The sequence below is a fragment of the Carcharhinus amblyrhynchos genome, chromosome 3 (genome assembly GCF_965287045.1).
Source record: "Carcharhinus amblyrhynchos chromosome 3, sCarAmb.v2.hapA, whole genome shotgun sequence".
Classification (NCBI taxonomy): Eukaryota; Metazoa; Chordata; class Chondrichthyes; order Carcharhiniformes; family Carcharhinidae; genus Carcharhinus; species Carcharhinus amblyrhynchos.
Genome location: NC_137326.1, coordinates 83,857,100 through 83,867,044, shown reverse-complemented (window position 1 = coordinate 83,867,044; position 9,945 = coordinate 83,857,100). Strand labels below are relative to the sequence as shown.

General features: G+C 38.9%; 1 protein-coding gene across 1 annotated transcript in view; it reads right to left on the bottom strand.

The window, feature by feature from the left end:
- Positions 1–205: 205 nt before the first annotated feature.
- The window catches only part of pccb (propionyl-CoA carboxylase subunit beta), a 52,501-nt gene continuing 42,761 nt past the window's right edge, over positions 206–9,945 (bottom strand). Inside the window, exons 11-15 of the mRNA XM_080185451.1 lie at positions 6,703–6,810; positions 5,053–5,153; positions 2,838–2,936; positions 1,714–1,813; positions 206–339 (exon numbers count right to left, since the gene is read on the bottom strand). Coding sequence (XP_080041577.1) covers positions 218–339; positions 1,714–1,813; positions 2,838–2,936; positions 5,053–5,153; positions 6,703–6,810 — 530 coding nt within the window. The 3' untranslated portion in view covers positions 206–217. The remainder of the gene's footprint in view (positions 340–1,713; positions 1,814–2,837; positions 2,937–5,052; positions 5,154–6,702; positions 6,811–9,945) is intronic.

Below are 9,945 nucleotides of genomic sequence, written 5' to 3'. Positions count from 1 at the left end.
ACAGTGATGGCAGTGATGGAATCAGATATTTACTGATTTAACACATAAATGCATTGCCCATCAATTCAGCCAGAGAAAATAATTTACTACTTTTTTTATTTTGTAGCTAATTCTTGGTGCATGTTGTGGGGATTCCGGATAGTGTCATTTGCAAAGAATGAATGGACACTTGTAGTAATAAAGAAAATTCTATTTATTAGTTTGTCATGTTTGAATTTTACAGAGGAATATTGCCATGTTTTTTCCAGGGGTTTGTCTGTTTCTTGTTTGCCAGCATTTCGAGGTCTCGACAAATACGCATTCTAGTGGTTGCTGGTTCGATTATGTCATCAACAAAACCTGTGTGGACACATGACCAGATTAGACCAGTTTTTGCAGACTGAATTCATGAGTCAAGCATAAAAACATCTGCCTGATCTATTAACTGCCCTAAACTTGGGGAAATGGTGAAACAGCAAACCATGAGTTACGTGTAACATTGTTAATGCAGCACTATACCCTACAATTTAAAATCTTTTTTATTTACCTCCCTATGCTGTTTCCCTCGTCTGTGCTCTCTGCAAGCAGGGTTCAGGAAAGGAAGTGCGCGCAAAAGAGGTGCTTCAAAATGGTACTGAGCAGGTCATGTGACACATCCCTAGTGCAACACAACACTTAATAACAGAAATCCCAATGCTAACCGCACATACCAGTCCTCTTAGTACTACATTTACTAAGTCACTGTTATAAGATAACCCGTGCAGAGGTACTGTTTTTTATAACCAAACTCAAATTCAAAGTTTTTTTTTCCCAGTGCTAAATATCTTAATCGGAGACAGAATGCCTGGAAGGAAACAAACTTTTACTATATAGAAGTTATTTATTTTGACTCCTTTTGAATAAAGAATAGCTAGGTTTGAATTCCAATTTACCCTGCCTTAAGTTAGCCTTCTGGTTTTCTTTCAAGGCGAGGTTATCAAAGTGCTCATGATTCATTCTGGTACGAGGGAAATCAAGCAATTTTTCTACCATTAAAATAAAAGCAGAAAATGCTGAAGCTGTTGGAAATTGAAATAAAAATGAAGTGCTGGAATACTCAGCAACATCTTTGGACAAAAACCATTAAAATTGAATTTGAATTGTTTTTGGAATTACCAGTATTATTGTTTGTACTGATGAACCAGCTAGATGTTAAATTTGTAATTCTTCAGCCAGTTGGCAATCTCCACATCAGCCTGGTGTAGGGCAGTGAAACCACCACTGAAGGACAGATCAAGGTCAGGGCACACGTCATCATATTAATCATGGTTTGTGCTTCTCCATCATTGCACTGGGGCAAGTTATGGTATCCCCAAGTATGTTGTGACAGGGTCTGACGATACTCCAAACCTGCTGAGCATTTCCAGCAGTTTGTTTTTTTACCTGCTATCATTATTGGATTTCAAAAGACTTCTCTCCATGACTGGAACTCTTGACTGTAAAAGGTGAAGGTGGGAGGAACACACCAGTCTTGCCTGCTCTGCCCATGTTCTATAATGTGGCTGAGCTTTGTAGGCATAATTCTGTATCCTTGCATTAAGTCATATTACTGTGCTGCTTCCCATTATTCTGCTTCCCATTATTATGTTGATTTAAAATCCTGAATTTTAAATCAAATTGGGAACTTTGCAGCCCTCAGTAGGATATTTAAAATATTTTTAAAAGTGAAACACATATCCTTTCTATGGCACTTGCCTCTCACAGCTGCTGGGAATGGATTTGCAAATGTCTCCACATATTCTGCCTCTGCCTCGACTTCGTTCCCTTTCCCTTTAAAGATAATCTGCACAGCACCCTTTAAAAGAAAAATGTCAAACAATGAAAGACCCAACTTTACAATAACATCTTTCACATGCAAAAAAAATAAATAAAACTGGATGGCTACTCATGAGGTATTGTTTATGTTCAGCCCCATAGCTCATCAACTCAGTCTGTTTGATCCCTCATTTTTGTGCAATCCTTTGGTATTCCCACTTTTTCCATTCACCTGTCAGGAATTTTAGATATCACTCCCATAACCCTTGCTGCAACACAGTAACTCCTAAATTCTGAGAAAATCACAGGAGAAATTTCTCATTTCCTGGGACAGAAATTGTAAACTTCCTCTCCTTTCTGGTGTAAGCTGCACAAAGTATCAAAACAATTTGTTCTTTTCTAGCTAATACATATGGTCACAAATCAAAGCAGACTTTGCAGCCCTAAGCAGAATATTTAAAATATTTTTGAAAGTGCATAACATATTCTTTCTATGGTACTTACCTCACAGCTGCTGGGAATGGATTTGCAAATGTCTCCACATATTCTACCTCCGCCTCGACTTCACTCCCTTTAAAGATAATCTGTCTTTATTACATTCTAATAAAGTGAGCCAGCCACACTAAGGATCAAATCTAGACCTGCTGCATTGCTGATAAGTCTTGAGATAAGCAGAAGAAAATGTAGGAGGGCAGACTGTAAGCCTGGAAAGGCACCTTTCCCTACCCTTCAATGTTTAGATTACTGGTTAGGCTGCAATCGAACTGAACAAACTAGCTGGAGCTTGCATGACCCCAGTCTCTCTTGATTTTTGAGCAGGATAATCAATTCGTATTTAAATTGATCAAAAACTGATTTTCCTTCAGGATGAGGTTGTTCATTTCACTTCATGTTTGTCCTAGGTTCAAGCAATTTAAACTTCGTGCCACTAAACTGCAGTCTCTGCAAATTGCCCCACACCCCATCTCATGTAGAGAAAGGCCAGCTATTTGTTTGACTTCTAGGACATACATATCCACAGGGGCAACTATGAATATGATCAGAAATGCATAGGTGTCACTTGCCTTAGCGCCCATAACTGCAACTTCAGCTGTTGGCCAAGCATAGTTCAAATCACCTCTCAGGTGTTTGGAGCTCATCACATCATATGCACCACCATAGGCCTACCAAGAAAAGCATATTACAGCATTTCATATACAGTAGTCAATGAAAAAGTCAGGAATTTTCTTCACAATAATTAGGACTATTTTTGGACAGCCTAAATGTGTTACTTCACCATTGGCTTTGAAAGGACCTGGTGGCAGACCAAATCTGTTCATCAAAATATTGTCCACAAGTTTCAGTAGCAATCTGCAGCTGAGATAGTCAACACAATAGCTATTCTCCTCTGACATACATGTTAGATGTAATGAATTATTTGCACCATTTGTTTGGTGTTTCAGTTCTATTCAGGTTGAGGATAATGCTGAAGAAGGCAAATTACAAGATAAATTTGCATCTACTCTGTCTCAGCAATGTAAATCAGTCTCAAACAATCAGATCAGCCCAAAGCAGGGTTAACTCATGATTAGTAGGACATTTTTTTTTACACTTATTGGAGAAACATTTCTTTGTAGTAGCAAATCTGTTTTCTCCCAATCCATTTTGTATAATCATATACAGTTGCGACATCTTCCTGGCACTTCTATTCAAAATGTAAAATTATTACATGGGATCAATCCTCTCTCCTCCCCAAGCACTCCTTTTAGGTGAAGCAGTGATTTTCGTGTATTAACTTCAATTTCGTATACTGTATTTGCTGCTCATAATGTGGTCTCCTCTACAAATGGGGAGACCAAGTACAGATTGGGTGACTGTTTTGCAGGATACCATTCAGCCTGCAAACATGACTCCAAGTTTCCTATTGCTTGTCATTTTAATTCTCCACTTTGCCCTCATGGTGACAATTCTGTCCTTGGCCTGTTACATTGTTTCAATGTAACAGGCCAAGCTTGAAAGCTTGAGAACAATACTTCATCTTCCAATCAGGCACTGGACAGCCTTTCAGAAGGTAAACTCTGTCTCCTCCAATTCTGTTTCCTTTTCTTGGAATATTTTGGTTTTTCTCAGCTTTCAGACAGCAGCACACTTGCCCCATGTATCTTTTTTCTTGCCCCTTCATCATTCCCTCTGGGTCTGTAAGACTAACTCTTGTCACTTAATCCTCCTGTACTCCTTTCTCCTGCCTTTCCCACCCACCCCTTGCTCAAAATTCTGGGTTTTATCCATCTCTACTTTTCCCAGTTCTTATGAAAGTTCATCAGCTTGAAATGTTAATCTTGAATCAATAGAACTTGCACAGAAAACTGGACAACTATTCACATTACTTAATAAATTCAGTGTTGCTTTAAAAACCAACATTACTCCAACAACCAAGTACATGGAGCATATCCCAATTTGATCCATTCCATGCACTCACTCCAGTTTACAACACAAAATGACTTAAAATTAGTTTGCCATAAACTACTTTGGCTTGTCTCCCATGGAAACTATAAACTGTTCATCAGGTAGCGTGTAAACATCTCAAAGAACAAGGGCAGCAGATGCATAGGAACACCACAACTTGCAAGTTCACCATCAAGCCAAACACTATCCTGACTTGGAACTGTTATCCCCGTTCCTTCTCTGTTGCTGGATCAAAATCTTGGAACTCTCTTCCTAACAGCCTTGTGGGTGTACCTATCCCACATGGAAGGCAGCAGCTCACCATTATCTTAAGGGCAATTACAGATGGGCAATAAATGCTGGTTGAGCAAGCATCATCCACATTACATGAAAGATTTTTTTTCAAAAGAAGACAGGGTAGAATTAATATGACTAAGAGCACTTGAGGACCAAATAAAGTCAAGATCTGGGTATCCCAGATCTACCGCACCAATGCAAAAGCTTTTGTTTTCTTCCAAATAAGCAAGTTGTGTGTTTGGAGCCTCGGTGCACCAAGATGACAATTTAGACAACCCACCTATTACATCTACCAGAGCAAAGTTTCAACATATACACTGGGACAGACTTGAACCTCTGTCCCAGATGTAAAGAAACAAGGTTTAACTCACTATCAAGTTCTTCTTACTAAAGTCTTGTAAATTTTCAGTTAAATATGCACAATAAAATGATCATTGGTGCAGAAACTGTATTCTTCGAGACTTCACTTCAATTCTGAGAGCTTTGTGTATCAATTGCAGGCCCGAATGACCAGGTAGAGTTTACTCTGAGTAGAAGTTCAGTAGTCACACCCCTCACCTTTCGTGTGATCACTGTAATTTTGGGCACTGTAGCCTCAGCGAATGCGTAGAGCAACTTTGCACCATGTCTGATGATTCCACCATATTCCTGGCTAGTTCCTGCATAGTTACATGAAAAAAATATAGCTGATAAATCCAGAAATAAATGTCACCGGTCTGCGTCAAACAAAAAAAAAGGATAATGGCCCAAATTTTGCAGTCAGCAACAAATGAATGGTGCCCCACTTGCCCACACTTGCTTTTACATTGAAATCTGGTTATTAGAAAGCTTTTCAGTGCATCAGTTGCTAGAGGATCCAGGACTGATATAAACAGCAAATACAACTGGGCATCTCCTTAACCAATCACACTGAAGGATTCTTATTGAGGCACAGATTCTGAACCAGGAACTGTAAGTTAGAATACAATGGTTATAATTTAATATTGAATAATGCACAGAGAAAAATAAAGAGAAAGAAAGATGGGATTAAGAGATGAGACAAATTTTTTTAAAAATCTTCAACAATAATTAAAATTTGAAGAAATTAAACATCTACAAAAAAATGCCAACGCCAAGGGATTGTTTGGCAGTAATCAAGACTTAGTGCAGCATTATAGTATTATATTGAGGATTCTGGAGGAGTATTGCAACACCGACAGGAATGTCCTGATTTCCACATTTAATTATGACTGTATGGTCAATAAAGAACTCTAATATCACTTTTTAGTACAAAATCCAGGCCAATGTTTCAGATGGAGAACGTTATTCAAAAATCGCAAAAGGATTTCCCTCAAAATTGTTCATTCTTTTCTCGCATTCAGTTGCATGGGATGTACATTTCCAGTTTATGACAACACACACCAGGCAAGTGGAAGAAGAAAAATTCCAAAAATAAGCAGTTTTCCATGTGAATCCGTTACAAAGTAGATCTTAGCTACTAGTTTGGACAGCAGTATGCACCAAATACTAACATCATGTCAAAGATTAAGTGTCACCAGAACAGAAGATGTGCAGCACCCAAGATGACCCAGTTTATAAAGAGAATGCACCTGGCCAAAAGTTGGGGAAAAAAGTTCAAAGAGGCTTGGCACAGTTTCAGCCAGTCCAATACAACGTTACAGTAATGCAGTTCTTTACTGGTATTTTATGTCATGAGTTAACACATTCATTCTACAGACAGAGTTATATACTGCAGGTAAGCAACCTAGGATTAGTGTAATATGAGTAAACTGCTTATTGGCAATGAGAAGAAAGGTACCTATGAATAAAAAAAGCACTGAATAAGCTGTCCACAATTCAAGACTGAATGCCAATAGGCAGAATAAATTAATTAGAAGTAACACTCAAAGTTACTTAGCATCCTAGTTATTGCTAACTGTCTGAATAGTAAAACATTAGTCACTTACTCACAAGTACTACAATACAAGCAAGGGAGTTGCTCCCAAATTTGTACATTACAGCAAAGAAAATGCTGAGAAGCTCAAATGGATAATAATTAGAGTACCAGAAACACTGCCTATGCTTCATATTGACAAGTGCATGCAAATTAACAAATTAAAATTAAATACTGTAGCATATAATGGCTTTGGTACCACAGAATGGGAGTAATTATTTGGAACCACTGCCAAACATGGACATTGTTCATGCCAGCAAGTTTATAGGTCCTACCAGGCAAGAATCCAGGCACATCCACAAATGTAATGATGGGGATGTTGAACGCATCACAGAATCTGACAAAACGAGCTCCTTTTACTGAAGCATTGATGTCCAGACAACCTAAAAACAAAATAAAATTACTCTCTTTACTCCCTATTCTTGGCAAAGTTGAAAATCCTCAGTGAATGGCAGGATACCACAAATGAATTAAGAGGAAAGTAAGAGACTTCAGAGACACTGAGGCATAAAGGAGCAGGGAACAGCAAGAGAGAGAGTTGGGAGACACAATGAGGCATAGAGGGCTTGGAGAGAGCATAAGAGACTACGGTGACAGTGAGGTATAAAGGAGCAGGGAAGCGCACGAGAGAGACTTGGGAGACACTGAGGCTGCTGCTGCCACCAACAGCCTATCAGAGCTCAGTAACAAAAATTACAATGTGACATTACAGGGAAGCAGATAGGTGATTATCTATTGACTATTTTCTATTTTTCTTACTTAAAACTGTGGAAATTCATGCGCAGTAATTCTAACATTTGTTTAAAATATAAGCATAAACAAGACTAGATGGATTAAGAAAATAAATAATTAAAAACAAACACAGTAGGTGATGTGTTGCAGCTGCAATAACAGAAGCTTGTGGATGTCAGTATGATCCAAAGTTACTATTTCTACACGAAGGGTGGAATTTTATTGTCCTGCCTACCACTCGAATTGTAACAGGATGGATCATGCCATGCAAAGGTCCGTTGAACTTGAGGCGAGCGCAGTCAGAAAATTCCACCCCAAGTGTCCGTTGCTCAAATTCATTGAGCTGGAAGCCCAGTGAGATGACATTGCAATGCATTAGGGAGTAGTAATTATGATGATACTGTGTCTTTAAGAAATATATTTTTACTATTTTTCTTGTAAGGCGTCAGTTTGAAAGTCAGTCTGTATAAGGTGTCAATTTATCTGCGCAGCAGGCAGCTCAAATGTTGAGAATACAGGATAATAACCGATTTTAGCTAATGGTGTGTTTGTCTAAACAGATTACTGCATTTATGTTTACTTAGATTTCCCTTGAGGTTTCAGAGTAAGGTTTTGATTAGGTTTATTGGAGATAGAGTCACATGCTAATGGGAGGAGCTAAGCTTGAGGAAATAAACACAGTTTCTCTTTTGTTTTGAAACAGTCAGTTTTCTGCCTGGCCCCAAAAGAAGCAAGATGTGTCTGTGTGTCTTGCTCTCTCTGGAGGCTGCTGTTAGGAGCTGTCGGAAGACAGGTGTCTCTTTGTGTCTCTCACTCTCTCCAGTGGTGTTCAAAAGACTCTAGCACTGTTAACAAGTACAGACACAAGCCTGAGGGTTGCTAACTGATTTTGAAGCAGAGTTAAGAGAAATATTGCTTGAATTGGAACTCTTAAGGATAGGTTAACAATTAAGAACTGTAACTTGTCATGTTTAAGTTTTGTTTAATTGGCAAATGTTAAGCTAATTAATTTGTTATAGTTACACTATATTATTAAATAAAGTTTGTTTCCATAAAAGCTTCTTAGTGTCAACAGAATCACACCTGGAATGAAACACCTTAAACCTCACATTAATGCCAAAATAACAATATACCTTGGGGTTTCATATCTCATACTCTAACAATGTTACCTGGATGCTTTGTTTCAGAAGGCAGTCACAGCCTTGAGGCTAGGGTCATCCAAATTGCTCCATTATCAGGGACAGGATATGTAACTGCAAGTGAGGCAGCTTTGGGGATCCAGAAAGTAGAAGTGGCAGAGGCTTATCCCTTGCAGTTCTCCAACAGGTTTGAGATTTTCGCAGCTTGTATGGATAAAAGTTGAGGCTGCAAGGTGGATGAATGAACTGACTATGGCATTATTATACAGGAGGCCATTCAAGCAGGGACAAATTAGAGTGTGAGTGGTAGTAGGCAACAGTATATCAGAGAGAATGGACAGTTCTCTGCAACCAAGAGTGAGAGTTCAGATGGCTATTATTTGCCCAGTGCCAGGATTCCAGACATATGCTCTGTACTGCAAAGGAACTTGCAGTAGGAGTGGGAAGGATCTGGTTGTCACGGTCCTCACAGGTGTCAAAGACACTGATAGAATTAGGTAGGTTGTATATTGGATATATGGGAAGCTTTAGAGGCTAAATTTAAAAAGCAGAACCTCAATGATGATAACTGCTGGATTATCTCAGCCACAAGCAAACTGGCAAAAGGTAAGAAAGATTTGGAAGTTGATTGTGTGGCTCAAGGATTGGTGTGGCAGAAAATTCAATTCAAGGGAAACGGGCACCAGTACTAAGAAAAATAAGAGCTATACTTGTGGGATGGCCTTCACATGAACAGTGTTGGAATCAGTCTTCTGGCAAGTTTTATAACTGAGGCAGAACAGAGGACTTTAAATTTGGAATGAGGTATCACACAAGGGAAGATGTGATATATTAAAGGAAAAGAACAAGGCAAGAGAGCAAGGTAGCAATCTGGCAACGGTAGTCAGAGTCAGGCAGAAAGGGACACAGCATACAAACCTGTGACAGTAGATAGGCCAGAGTTTGCAGATAGACACAACTAATGGTTCTATCTGAATACCCATAGCATTTGGAATGAAACAGAAGAATTAACAGCTCAAATAGAAACAAATATGTATGATCTGATAGCTATTACAGAGATGTGGCTGCAATGTGACCAATGCTGGGATCTGAATATTCAAAGATTCAGAAGGATAAGATCATGGAATGCTGACAATGCAGGAGGTGGCCATTTGGGCCATCAAGTCTGTGCTGACTCTCCGACACATCATTTTAACCAGGCCTGACCCCACTCTACCCCTGGAATGTATTTATTCCACTAATTCCCCTAATTTACACATCTTTGGACTGTGGGAGGAAACCCATGCAGACATCCCAAGGTCAGAATTGAACCCGGGTGCCTGGAGTTGAGAGACAGCAGTGCTAACCATTGGTTAGCTGAAAAGGATGATGGAATTACTCTGTTAATTAAAGATGATATTAATATAACAATGAGAAATAATCTTGGTTCTAAAGATTAAAAATGTTGAATCAGTTTGGATAGTTTTAACAAATAGCAAAGGAAAGAAGTCAATTGCGAGCGTAGTTTATAAGCTGCCTAACAGTTTCTATGCTGTAGGTAAAGATATACAGGAAGGAATAATGGGACTTCTAAGAAAGCCATTGCAATTATCATGGGTGATATTATTCTACAGCCTGGAACATGATTTGGCAGCACACTCTACAACC